Source organism: Furipterus horrens, unplaced genomic scaffold, assembly GCF_987537825.1.
Source record: "Furipterus horrens unplaced genomic scaffold, mFurHor1.1.pri manual_scaffold_19, whole genome shotgun sequence".
In the NCBI taxonomy this organism is placed as follows: Eukaryota; Metazoa; Chordata; class Mammalia; order Chiroptera; family Furipteridae; genus Furipterus; species Furipterus horrens.
Genome location: NW_028327189.1, coordinates 2,160,216 through 2,174,750, shown reverse-complemented (window position 1 = coordinate 2,174,750; position 14,535 = coordinate 2,160,216). Strand labels below are relative to the sequence as shown.

General features: G+C 42.0%; 1 protein-coding gene across 1 annotated transcript in view; it reads right to left on the bottom strand.

Annotated features, from left to right (window-relative positions):
- Positions 1–8,154: 8,154 nt before the first annotated feature.
- Positions 8,155–14,535, bottom strand: part of LOC149990275 (lysine-specific demethylase 5D-like) — an 80,741-nt gene continuing 74,360 nt past the window's right edge. The window contains 12 exon segments of the mRNA XM_090265500.1: positions 8,155–8,508; positions 8,597–8,796; positions 8,917–8,995; positions 9,647–10,246; positions 10,418–10,561; positions 10,692–10,871; positions 11,240–11,378; positions 11,799–12,157; positions 12,688–12,784; positions 13,813–13,960; positions 14,082–14,206; positions 14,289–14,470. Of these exon segments, the coding sequence (XP_090121626.1) occupies positions 8,155–8,508; positions 8,597–8,796; positions 8,917–8,995; positions 9,647–10,246; positions 10,418–10,561; positions 10,692–10,871; positions 11,240–11,378; positions 11,799–12,157; positions 12,688–12,784; positions 13,813–13,960; positions 14,082–14,206; positions 14,289–14,470 (2,607 nt within the window).

Below are 14,535 nucleotides of genomic sequence, written 5' to 3'. Positions count from 1 at the left end.
AATGGACAAAAACTGAAAGCATTCCCCCTGAGATCAGGAACAAGACAAGGCTGTACACTCTCTCCACTCCTATTCAACATAGTGATGGAAGTCCTAACCACAGCTATTAGACAAGAAAAAGAAATAAAAGGCATCCAAATTGGGAAAGAATTAAAACTATCATTATATGCAGATGATATGATAGTATACCTAGAAAACCCTATAAACTCCACTGAAAGACTACTCGATATAATAAGTAAATTGGGAAAAATAGCAAGGTACAAAATAAATATACAGAAATTTAAGGGATTACTGTACACCAACAATAAAATATCAGAGACAGAGACAAAAAAGAAAATACCATTTACTATAGCAACAAGAAAAATTAAGTGCCTAGAAGTAAACTTAACCAAAGAGATCAAAGACCTGTAGTCTCAAAATTATGTAACATTGAAGAAATAAATTAAAGAAGATACAAATAAATGGAAGCAAATACCACGTTCTTGGATGGGAAGAATCAACATCATCAAAATGGCCATACTACCCAAAGTAATTTACAGATTCAATGCAATCTCTTTTAAAACACCAATGACATATTTCACAGACCTAGAACAAATCCTCCAAAAATTCATATGGAACCAAAAAATGACCCTGAATAGCAAAAGCATTCTTGAAGCAGAAGAACACAGCATGAGGAATCACAACACCAGATCTCAAACAATACTACAAGCTACTGTGATCAAAACAGTCTGGTACTGGCATAAGAAGAGACATAGAGATCAGTGGAACAGAATAGAGAGCCCAGAAATAAATCCAGGCCTCTATGGTCAACTAATATTTGATAAAGGAGGAAGGAACATAAAATGGAGTGAGAAGAGCCTCTTCAACAAATGGTGCTGGGAGAACTGGATGTGGACATGCAAAAAAAATGAACCTAGACCACCAACTTATACCACACATGAGAATAAACTCAAGATGGATCAAAGACTTAAATGTAAGCCATGACACCATGAAAGTTCTAGAGGAAAACATAGGTAGCAACATTTCAGATATTCCACGTAACAATATTTTCACAGATACATCTTCTAAGGCAAGAGAAATAAAGGAACAAATAAACAAATGGGACTACATCAAACTAAAGAGTTTCTGCTCAGCAAAAAAAAAATCAGCAAGATGAAAAGGAAACCAACCATATGGGAAAACATATTTGCCAATGATATCACAGACAAGAGACTGATCTTTAAAATATATAAAGAGCTTATACAACTCAATATCAAGAAAACAAACAACTCAATTAAAAAATGGGCAAAGGACCTGAACAAACACATCTCTGAAGAGGACATACAGAAGGTCCATAGACACATGAAAAAATGCTCAACATCCTTAGCCATCAGAGAGATGCAAATAAAAACCACAATGAGATACCACTTTACACCAGTCAGAATGGCCATCATCAACAAATTAACAAACAACAAGTTTTGGCAAGGATCTGGAGATGGGAACCCTACTGCACTGATGGTGGTAATGCAGACTGATGCAGCGACTATGGAAAACTGTATTGAATTACCTCAAAAACTAAAATTGGAATTGCCTTTTGAACCAAAGATTCCACTGCTAGAATTATGCCCCCAAAATCCTAAAATCCTAATTCGAAAGAATTTATGCACCCCTATGTTCATAGCAGCACTGCATACGATGGCTAAGTGCTGGAAACAGCCTAAGTGCCCATCTGTAGATGAATGGATCAAAAAACCGTGGTACATTTACACAATGGAATACTATGCAGCAGAGAGAAAGAAGGAACTCCTGCCATTTGTGACAACACCAATGGAACTAGAGAGAATTATGCTTAGTGAAATAAGCCAGGCAAAGAAAGCAAAATACCATTGATATCACCTAATACAGGAAACTAAAGAACAACACAAACAAAAGAACTAAATAGAACAAAGAGCAGAATAGCAGTCAATAAGGGGAAGGAGGGAGGGAAAGAAGGGGGATAAGTAATGGAAGGGTTTAGTCAAAAAACGTGTATAAATGACTCATGGACATGGACAACGGGGAGGGATACAATTGTGAGAGAAGGGGTGGGCTGGGTGGGGGAGAGCAATGGGGGAAAATGGGACTACTGTAATTGAAAAACCAAAAAAAGAGAGAGAAAAAAAGAAGAAAATAAACTCAGTATAATTAGCCTTTCAGAGAATAGCCCAAGTTGAGGGCTTTGGGAGCAGCAACAATCAATACAAGGGAAACTATTCCAGCTGGATTTCCTTGACTGTTAAGTTAAAAGACATGAAAGACATTATCACTAGTGGGTTTATTTATTATTACCAATATTTTTTGACAAACCAGTGTAACTTTTGAAGTGCTAAAGAATTAGCCATTATTGATAGTCTTTATGTGACAAATATAGGTAAGAATGTTTTAGAGTAGTCGAGAAAACAGAAATTCAGAGAAAACTAAAGTAAATTCTGTTAAGCTATGCTAAAATTGGTAGTGGCAAAAATGTGTAGAGTAGACAAATAAATTGAGATACCTCTAAAATATATAAGATTTTACTAGTCTGCAGTCATCACACAGAAAATATATAAACCTATCATGTGTAAACGTGGAGGATAAACTTTACTCACCCTCATAAAGTTAAGTATGATCAGTTGGTACATGACTTTTTTAGAGAAGTAAAAATTTAGTAAGCTACTTGCCTTACCACACAGGAGTTTGATGGCTTAGCAGTGGTAAAGTTTTATTACAAATTTAAGTGCACGATAAAGTGTTAAATTTCCTAACAGAGAAGAATTACCCTCAAGCATTATTACAAAATACTAAATGGTTTTGGAAATAAGTTTTTGCTGCAAATTTTGTTTCTCAATGAATTAAACCTATAATCACAATATACATTGGAATTTATCAAAGGTAATGCTGCATCTTGTCTCATTTCAGATGTTACAGTTGGCTCAAGTAAAATGAATAGAGGCAATTTATGAAATGATGCATAGCTACCTGACTTTGGGTTGTCCCTTAACTGGGGAGGTAAATCATTTGTTGCTGAGCACTTAATTATTGTAGGAATAAGCTTTGTCACTTATATTATCAGTATATGCTATTAAACAGTCACTTTCAAACAGTGAGGTGGATATATAAAACAAGGGAACACAAACAGGAAGTAAATGCTGTATCAAAAAATACTCCCTTAGAAGAGTAAGGCAAATTTTCAGAGCTTGCTGAGAATTCTAGTCTGTTTTGCCACATTTGTGGAGTAAGAAGAAAAAAAGACACAAAAGTTTAGAAGATGTTTCTTATAGATAAAATACTGCAAGTCTATTTATTTTACCTAACCGTCTATTTTATAGCATCACTTTTATTTCTGAAAAAATGTAAAACTTGGGTAAAAGACAAGTTAGTTTTGTCATTCACAAAGCTATGGGATGAATGCTTACATAGCACTCCCATCACCTGTGATAAGGGCTGGCTAAGGGTCCCCTGGCCAGAAGGAACATGTATTGTTTTGCAAGTGGATTTTTAAATTCCTTATCTCCTTTTTGTAGTGGCTTCCTGTCCTGTGACTGCTTTTTGACCTTTCATAAGGAGGACATGTGTCTCCTTTATCTGGATTCCCTTACAACTAGCCTCAGACTGGAGGTGAGCCTCTCTCAAACTGCTGCTGTCTCCACTCCCTAAGATGTAATAAAGGGCGTGTCTGTTACCAAGCAGAAGGGGATTCTTTCACATGGCGCCTTGGTGTAAAACCCAATAATTAGTATTGAGGAAAACAGGTCTTTATTTACAATATCCCAGTCTGGGGAGGACAGCGAGCACTTCAGCTGAGTCCTGTTCTTTCATGGGACCCAGTGTTACAGAACCCCTGGGCTACTCCAGTTGAAAACAAAACCCACAGGCTCTTTAGTTAGGGGCCCGATTGCCCGCCGCCAAAATTATAACTCTCAATAGCAGAGTTTAGTGAAAAGAAAAAGAATAGTTTATTTAACAGTTATATAGATTTAATTATTTGCGGATTTCAGTTGTTAAGTCTTATGTTCTTTAAAACACACATAAACACATATCCTTGCCTCCCCCCCCTACCAAACCAGGCTAGTTTTAGAAAAGTCAGAGAAACCCTTTCCCTACTTTCCAAACGCAGTTCAGCTCTACCAGTAGCTGCCAATCATTCAATCCTGATTGGGGAGACCTCATCTGTGTTATGGGGTCCACCAGCTTTTAATCCAGAACCTCATGGATTCTCAGCCTCCTTGTAAACTGCATAGTTAGTCCTTTTGTAATCCGCACAGTCAGCCTCAGCCTCAGTCAAATCCACACAGTCTGCCCTAACCTTAGTTAAATCCGCACAGTCCGCCTGCCTAAAATGTCTGCTGCTTATTTTTAAATCCCTGACTACGTCCTCTGATGCAGTGGGTGCGGCAACCAGTTCTGACCATTCACAGAACCTTACGCAGGCTCTGTGTGCTTTCTCCATACCATCCCCTGGTTCAAGACTCCTCCCACCTACCTGAGGCTTTGGATGCATTAAAGCCATTTTGCATAAAAAAGACACTAGCCACCGGCCTCAGGCATGTGGAGGCATTCTGAAAAGCTGCTTCCTTCTCCCCATCCCCCAGCTGCAAACTCTGGGGATTTTTGGAACACCCCTGTTTCTGTAACACCAGCACTTCCCTTGCTACCCAAAAGGCTGTAAGCCAAAAACATGCCCAGAAGTCCCCCATTCCCTCATGATCTGGGGTATGTTGTTTTCAGCCTCCTTATAATAGTCCAGAAAAATGTGCCGTTTTGCACTGGATCATGGTGAAGTCCAGTAGAGGCACAAGTCTCAAGAGAGTATTCTCCATATGTCCCGAGTTTGAAGAAGTTCAAAAGTCCAGGCTTTGGGGTCCGCTGAATTAGACATGATTACAGTAGTAGCATGCTGGCTTTCTTAGTAGCCCGGGCCACATGACCTCCCTTTCCTTCTTTCAGACTTCAAGGCTCTGCACCCTTTTAAAACCGCATGGTTCTCCCCCTACAAATGGCTGCTGCCTTATTTTTAAATCCTTGACAGCAGCCTGTGATGAGGTGGGCAGGGTGACCAATTGCTGCCACCTGCAAAATCTTGCACAGGCCCCATGAGCTCTTTCATAACTATTCTATGGTCAAAGCCTCTCCCATTCCCTTGGGGACCCCACTCTGTAACATGTTGCCATCAGCTAGTCCTCTGGGTTGTTTTCTCAGAATATCACAAACACTTAAGCAGCTTCCCAGTTAAAAGCTCCTGTTACAAAAGCAATGTTTGAAGGTGATCTATCAAGAGTTGAAAAAAAAGGGGATGAAAAGGGAAGACAATAAGGAGGGTGATGATGGCCACTACATGAAATTTTATACAGAGAAATAATGAGGTCTACACTAACTGGGGTCAGCAGGTATAGATAAATCATTTACTTAAGACGTTCAAGCTAATTAAAAAAATGTGATCACTGAAATATACTGAGAGTACAATGGAGTCTATATGTTTGAATCACTCTGAAACTGACAGGAAAAAAAACCCAAATTGATTAATGGTTGTAAGATGTTTAGACATTAATCTTATTGCCGTAAGTGTATTAGATCAGACATTTTATTTATCATTAGAATATGAAAACCTGAGAGATGTAACATCTTGTCCAAATTTGTCTATCATATTTAGAATTCAGAGCCAACTGTATATGGAATGGAGGTTAGTACTAGCTGTGGAAGGGGCCATATACTAAACCTGACAAGCTCAGAGGAAGCCTTACATACTCAGAGACCAAAGTAATCACACAGGGTAGTTTGAAATTAGCAGCTTTCTAACGAAGAGCAGTTCATGGTAGACAATCATTAGCCTAGGATAGAATCTTCCTGACAAACCTCATTATTTACCTTAATTAGGCCTATTGTCTTTTTGCAAGTACGATAATATACCTTTGGAATGTCAAATTTCCTTTTTCCAGACCCCTTGAAGCACAGGTACCAAGCACAGGAACCATGCCAGAGCCAAGACCACAAAATTCCCTCACTGTTTGTGTGTTAATTGTTGACTATTGTCTTGTGTATCCGCTTATGCAAAAAAAGTAGGTATCTGTGAGAACTGAGTTGCTCAGAGAACCATCAAGATGCAGCGAGCAGAAAAGGAAGTTTATTGAGGGAAGTAGCAAGCAGGCTGGGAGTCCTGCCATGGCTCCGGCTCTGAACTTCTAAGGGTTAACTGCATTACTTTAAAGGGCGCAGAAAAAAGGTATTATTGTGTTTATCTTGCTGCTGGCTGATGAAGGCCGAACACAATTCCGTTTGGCACACCCTGCAATCATGGGAAACTCCCAACTCCCTGCTCAAAATAATGCTATCTCCCAAGCAGCTGAAAGCAAGGGGTAGGGTTGGAGTGGGGCAGCAGGGGGGCGGGGGCATAGGCATTGAGGCTGTCAGTGTCTATCATTTTACCTTTTATCCAATCTCAGAGGTTTCCCTGCTTCCCTCTCTCTCACCTACCTAAGTCTTAGGCATAAAACCTAGGTCCAGGGAATCCAGGTTTCATTTTAGCAAGCGCCCAGAGTAACTAACTGATGCTGTTAGAAACTGCCTAACCCCCAATAAATCTGCTACCCCTAGCACCAGTGACTGCCTGTATCCTTCAAAGGTATCTTTATTTGCAGACAGGACTCCTATTCTCAGAAATCAGCTCCCACTCCCCAATCTGAGCCATCTGCAGAAAGCCCCTTCCACTGACCTCTGCCCCAAGCTGCCCTAGACTCATGTGACTATGAGGAGGTGGCAACTGTTCAACCACCAACCTGTTGGCTGTACAAGGGGGCAACGTAGCCTACCCAGTACTGCTTATGCATTCCAAGTCTCAGACCTTCATAAACACTCACTCTACCCTGACACTAGCTGCTGGTGTCTGCCCTGACCCCAGCCCATCGTATCGCATACTCAATAAAACATCTTGTTCAGCATTTGGCTGCTGACCTTCTGTACTTCTGCCAAGACCCCAAAACCTAACACCTAATCTATCACCAATGGATTTCATATAACCCCCTTATGTCTACTGCTCTGATCATAATGCATAAAATAAGATGCAAAACTGACATTTTTCAGAGCGTCTTCTCAGTTTGTTGGGGTTTTGCTTCCAGGCAATTGCTATCAGTTTGGCTCCAATAAACTCAGCAAAAAATCTCTATAGTTTTGAAAGTTTCTTACGTTGACATAGGCTAGCTAAACTATTTGAAAAAGAATAAAATGGGAAGAATCATTCTACACTACTGAAAAACTCATTAAAAGCTACAGTAATCAAGACAATGGAATGCTGTTGCTAAACAGATAAAACACAAAGGTTAATAATGGAACAGAACAAGATAAAGCCACACACAAGTATAACCAACAGATTTTAAATAAAGGAATAACAAAGCAATTCATGAGAGAAAGAGTAACTTTTCAGTAAATGATGCTGGAACAACTGGAATCCACAGAGATAAAACTGACTCTGACCTAAGTCTCATACTGTATAGAAAATTAACACTCCCCACTCAGCCTTATCATAAAAAGTACCATGGATTTTAAAACTATATTCTTATATTTAACTTCAGTCTTTTTCTATGTTGCAAGAAGCACAAATGAGATCCACAGTTGTGAAACACATCAGTTGTTTTATTTTTAACAACAGAAACCAAATTACAAATTGACAACAGCTAAAACAAAGAATTTATTGCTCTACTCTTTTTGGACTTAACAGGTACTTTTATTTTTAACAACTGAACCAAGGAAAGACAAAAAAGGAGATAGAATGAAGATACAGTTATCCTTGAAGCACCTAAATACTTTAGTACATACAAAAGAGGAAAAAAGAAATGCAGTAAAGTGTGGGGGGGGGCGGTGCAGGGGGCGGCAAGGATTAGATGATTTGTCTTTTCAAGTTTTATTTGCCTCAGTCTAAAACAAATCTGGCTTCATAAATCCCCCTCTATGCTGGTCGTAATAATGCTGCTGCCACAAGACTTCTGGGAAGAAGCATCCTGGGTAAGGTCTTTAATAATTGAGCTTAAAATACTTCCTTTAGGAGGTAGGGTACTGAGTAGTCTGAACTGACAAATTCTCAATGGCAAAGAAGGTCCAGGACCTAGAACGGCCCAGGATATAGTGAAATTAAAAACAAAACAAAACAAAACTTTTGTGCTGCTGTCACAACTCTTGCTGCTAAGGGTAGGACAAGTGTAGCAAAGGAGTTAATGAACTAAAAGATGTTGTGGGACTAGAATCTTTTTGTCCTAAGTTATTCTGGTTCCCTTTCAAGATTTGATTGTGGTCTGTAGGAGGTATCAGGAATATATTTTCATGATCTGCTTCCTCCAGAAATTCTTGTTCCTCTTGATCCTCCTCAGGCTTAATTCCTGAGCTCCGGGCCTTTTTTGGCTGTAGCTCTTCGTGAACAAGATTTTCATTCTTTCTACCCAGATTTACTTTCCGCTGCCGCTGCTGTCGCTTCTCCAATGGCTGGATCCTTGTCCAACTTTCTTGATGCTCATGCTTCTCCACCTACAATCATGCAGACAAGCATAAAGAAGTCTGTGTCAATGGTCAGGCCTGTGCTTCCTGCCTGCCTGGCCATGAGCCGTTGTCTTACCTCCAGAAGTGTACGGATACGTTTCAGGTCTGGAGGTCGTCCTGCTTGCAACAGCTGCCAGATAGTGTAGTTTTCATCCAGAGTCACTTCAAGCAGATTCCCTTCCAATATGAGCTCTTCCAGTGGGGCCCGGGTTTCCTCAGGCAGCTCCAGTACAGGACCAGTCAACTGTGGTAATAATGAGGACAGCAGCCCCAGGTCTAGAGGGTGTGGTGATAGGCTGTGTTAAGAGGTTGCCACTGGTTGTATCCCCAAAAGACAGAAGACCACATAGATGACTTGTGATATCTAATCAACAGCCTAACCTCACTGAGACCTACCTGTTTTCCTTGAGGCCTGTGCTAGGGCTACCTTCTCAGGACTGGTCATGCTCTCTCTGTTCTGCAGCAACCCTTGCACCTGCCAAAGAGATCAAGAATGGGAAGCAATAATAGAAGAATCAGGCATCATTTTTTGTCCCTGAGACCTAAACTTGGTACTCCTCCCACTTCCTGGAGAGAAACACAGACACAGACTGACAGCAGGGAACAGTCCAGAGAGCTGCACAGGATGAAGAATGATGTGAGGAGGCTGGACAAAAGGGGACTGAAAAGTAGAGAACAGGGACAGGCACCACAAGAACCTAAATAGGGGTAGTGCTTCTAGGGCATATGACCTGGGTTCCCAGAATTCAGATCTAGTTTTAGTAAGCCCCAATAAATCTTCTGCCCCAAGTAACTGCTGATGCCAGTGACTGCCTATGCCCTTTAAAGGTATCTTTACTGACAAGAATTTAATAACTTCTTCATTTTAGTAACTTCTCTGTTCTCAGAGCCAACTCCCCCACTGGACCATCTGCAGAGTCCCGCCAACTGCCCACGCCCCTTAAAAAGCCCTGCCTTTGTGCTGTTCGGAGCTGACACCATTTTAGTCTCAGCCCACTTATTTGCAGCTGTCCAAATAAACCTTTTAAACTCACTGCCTGTTCTGTCATTTCTCTTCTCACTCTGTTAAACTGAACAGTGCCAGGAGATACAAATTTAATGATAAGAGCTGGGCTGTATAATTTACCTTAGGCAAATCCTTGCTACTGCCTTTTTTGAGAGGCTCAGATGCAGGGACTGAAGGATAGGTAGAGTTGTCCTCAAGCCTGTGTTCAGCCTGCAGCTGCTGGCGAACTTCAGAGAGCTTCCCCAATAGAGTCATCACAGTTTCAGAAGCCAGAGCTTGCCTGGCACGACCTTGCCAGTCAATAGCTCTCTCTGTGAGGCACTGCAGGGCCTCACCCTCAGGCAGCCTCACGGGCAGTCTCTGCAGAGCCACCAGCAGTGCCAGGATAGTTTCCAGGCATGGGCGCTGTGAGCGCATGCAGAGCGGACACAGAAATTTGGTGTTCCACTCCCATCAGGCCAGTTGTGGGGATGAGGCAGAACTGGCCCTCAGGGAACTGGGGCAGTGGGGTACAGACACACACCGCCCATGGAACCAGTCCTGACATAGGTCGCACTGTAGAGCTCCCACACCATACAGCACCTGCCCACACACACAGATAGAAGTTGCAGAGGAGGCTGTGGCCGATGACACCAGTGGACGGGGTTTGGCGAAGTTGGTGTGACGCAGTGTCAGAATACCTTCCTTCTCCTTCTGTTCCCCCTCGTTGAAAGCAACAGTCTGCCATGACCAGGACAGGGGGAGAAGTCAACAGGCCGCCCTTCTCTATTGCCATTAACAACCCACTTCAAAGGCAGGAGAACTGAGGCCCAGGAAGTAAGCAGACTGCCCATGGTCACCCAAGCCAGATACTTCTCATCACCAGGTTGTTCTCCCTATCTAGGACCAAACCCTTATCACAGAGCCTGGGTCCCTGAGGTCCTGTGCAGACAATCGCAGCAGCTCTGTGTCAGACTGACATGATCCAAACTCCTTGCCAATCCACTGGCTGTGCCTGGTGCTGCCTGAGCCCACATCTGCACGTGGGCAGAGCACCTGGGGCAGGAAGACAGGGGGAGAATGAACAAGATTCCCCTACATCCTTCCCTCCCCAGCACAGCACCATTTCCCATGTAATCATGAGTCATGTGACACCAGCCAGGCAAGGGGAGAACTCAGGCCTTACCTCCAACAGTGTGTAACACGAATTCTTCTTCAGGAAGGTCTTGGAGACCTTCTCCTTCCAAGAATGTGCTCTCAGTACCTGCAGCTCAAGCTGTCTCAGCTCCTCCAAACTCACAGGTAGGTCCCGGCCCACAGCCACTAGGCCCTCCAAGTCATCCAAGCAGGGGTAGTGATCACCATTCTGAGAGAGGGGCAATAAAAAAGCCCAGTTTTGTTATGTCAATGTTTATATCTTGACTGCACTGAACAATTCTGAGTATTTGCTGCACAGACCTATTCTGAAGGAAAAAATTTATACCTTTCTTCCAGAATTCCTAGTTTCACTGGCTTTCGAAAATAACCCACTCAATAGGCCAGTTATAGATTATGCTTTGCTTCATCTGGCCCCCTCCTTGATAATGTCTGTTCAGTTCTAGACCAACAGCTGTGAAGACAGCTTCCCCAACCTGCTGCCTCTCTTTCTAACCAAACCCAACTGACTGAAATGTGTAACTGCCTTTCTTCTGGCTGCACACCCAACAGTAGGAAAGTAGGAAACAAGGTCCTCACTTGAATCTCATCCACATCAGCTATCCATGCCTGTGCCTTAGTCAGAGCCTCTTTGAGTGCCTGGATGTTAGGCATGTGAACAGGGATGTTTTCTGCCTCATGAATTATGGCTTCCAGTGTCGCTGGTGAATGTTTCTGGCTAAACATATTGGAAGAAAGAGAAATTCATCCTTAAATGTTACATGTACATAGGCATGTTTTTGTTACTGTTTCCTTGCCAAAAGCATAAACCAAAAATTATTCAACAGAGCGAGCAAGCAATAACTGCTGAAGTCTGAGAAACACTCCATAAAGAGTGAAGCAGACATGTGAGTCTCTTACAAGTCAGGTGTCATATCTGTCACCCGAGAGCTAATTCAGTCTATATTTCCCCAGTTACTACTTTACACAGTAGGACAATATATGGGACTGCGTGTGATGTCACACCAGTCCTTTATAGTTTTTAGCACATGCAACTGAGAGTCTGGTCCCAAAGTTGCTATTCAAGTCATATTTAGGATGGCCCAAAGACTCTGAGGAATGGAGTCAGGGCACATATAGGGGAAAGGCTAGCTCCCACCTGGATTCTAGGCAGAGAAGGGCTTTTTCTTCCCAGCGCTCTGCAATGGTCAGCAGCTCCTGAAGCTCAGCCCGAGCCTTGTCCACAGAAGGGCTGGAGGTTACCTTGGTGCCTGTAACCAACAGCCTCTGTATGATAACCAGAGATTCCCTTTGAGCTGAAGGGGCCACGGCTTGCTTCACCTCATCTAGCCATCGTGCCTGTTCCACCTGCTTCTGGAGTTGATGAGCTTCAGGCACCTCTACTCTTAGCTGCTGCCCTCTCTCTAACATAGACTGCAGTAGACCTATACTGAGTGGCAGTGAGGCCAGAGTCTCCCTGGCCTCGGCTTGGTAGGCCTCAACCTGTTCCAAGATATCCTGCAGAGATATAGGATAAAGGACACATTTAGACATCTAGAAAATCAACCATCCAACCTTGATCTGCTCATCATCTCACATACACATTTATTGATTTACATTTAGTTTGGACCATGCCTTATGCTTTGATGTGCTTGATACAAATAAAGGTCCTATATTTACTCTACATAAACTGTTTTTCTTTAATTATCTAAACTTTATTTTCCCAGACATACTTTAACTCCATCTAATACTTTTGGAGAGTTTCTTGAGACTAAAGTCTGAAAAACAAAAATCTATCTATAGCCTTCAGATTCTGCAATCCCAAGAGTCAGATTTTATATAGCCTTCCACTGACTTTTGTTTCGAAAACTATCCCCTTTTTATGTTATAAGGACAGAGAAAGTATTGGATTGCTCATCTCCATAGCTTCTAAAGAGTATTATAAAAAGCTACTTAAAACGAACAAGTTCTTAAAACTTCTCTGCTATCTCAGACTTTGCCAGTATCTCCTGTTAACAAAAATTCAACCTTGTCAGGCCCATTCTCACCTTGACATACCCAATCTGATCCATGGCACAGGGTAGTCTGCTCATCTGCCCAAGAAGAACCCGCAGCTCTGTCAGGGTCAGCTGTGGAGTTTCAATCCTGTATGAGTCGGAGAGAAAGGATGCACTTGAGTGAATTTGAGAAGGCCATACTTCATTCATCCAACATCCTTATTTCCCTTTCATGTTATAATAATGTTTTCAAAGGTCATCTTCTAAAACCAGGGACTCTGAAGCAATAAGTTGAGATTTAAAAAACTTGAGAAAAGTTTACACTGAGAACCGTTAGCATAAGAGAGACTAAAGATACCAAAGAAGAAAATCAAAGTTCCTCAGAAGTGTAATAGTATGGTGCATGAAGTAGTATTAAGTAGGAGAAAAATAAATACAGTCTTCTTTTTGAGAGAACAAAAATGTGAGACCACCCCTAGAGAGCTCTATTTTTCTACAGAGATATAAGTTAAGAGATACAATGTGGTCAAAATATAAAAACAAAAAGAGACATAATAGCAAATAGCCAAACATTGAGGCTAAACATAATAAATTTGTTCTAATTAGAATGACTACCAGAATTTTTAAGAAAAGCACATGGAAGGGTTAAGAAGCATGGAATGTTGTGTTATGGTACAGAAGGATCAAAACAATAACAGATACACTAAGATAAAATAAAAATAACAGCTCATTGTGGAACTCCATCTTCACTCCCATTGTTATTCATGATGAGGGTCTGATCTAAAAACATTCATCGAAATATTGCAAGTTCAGTTCCAGACCACTGAAATAAAGCAAGTAGCCTAATAAAGCAAGTTATAATCTTGTTGCTTGGAGTGTGGTCTTGCTTTCAATTTGAAAAAGCACAACACCCATGCAGCACAATAAAGTGAAGTTCAACGGAAGTGCAACTGCCTATATTCAATGCTTTCTAGTTCCTATTAGATTGCTGTCATGTCTTATCTCACCATTGTGTTGAATCCATGATTCTTTAAGTAGGTTATCAATAAGAGTTCTGGTCAACAATACAGGACTATATTATTTATTAATTTTTGCTATGTACATTATTAGTGATGTATTCATTTTTGTTATCCATGTTCATACAGTGCCACCCCTGATGCCCCATTCTCTAAATACCTAGCCTCTTGGCCACTGAGCAGTCCCAGGACTTGGGAGACACAAGCTTCTGCCTCATTCAGACAGTTCTTCAATCGCTGAAGCAGCTCACTGTTAGGAAATCGTTTCTCATGGGCCTCAGACTCCAGTGTCCTTAGCTCTTCAATGCCTGGAGACAGAGTAAAAGTTGCAAGAGGTAGGCAGTGCTACCAAAAGGTGGAGGAAGGAGGCTGAAAATACTGACCAAAAAACAGAGCTTGCCCTGGGTACTTCCATTTCTCATCACTTACTACACTTCTGGCCATCCTCCACCTCTAAGGCCACTCGCACTTTGTTGGCCCAGGAGTCAAAGGACTCAGCCCGAATCTTCAGCTTATGCAGCATGGTGGGTAGCTCATCCAAGGTGTACTGATACCTGAAAAAACAAGGGAAGAAACAACACATCTGGCCCAGCTCTGTAACCTCCTCTGTGTCCTCTAGGTAGGCCCCATGCTCACCGCAAGTACTGTCGGCTACTTGAGCACTTGCAGAGATCACTGATGTGAGAAAGGCAGACAAGGCTATCTGGGCAGTCATAGCAGGCTAGAGCTGATAGGAAGCATGTTGTCTTGCACTTGATGCACTGGCGCTCATCATCTGGAAGCAGTTCGAAAGTCTCTCATTCAGCCTCCGTAATGCCCTGGGGGTGTTCAATCCACATACACTGTAAAGACTAGGAGCAGGGTTGTAGACACCCCACCTTAG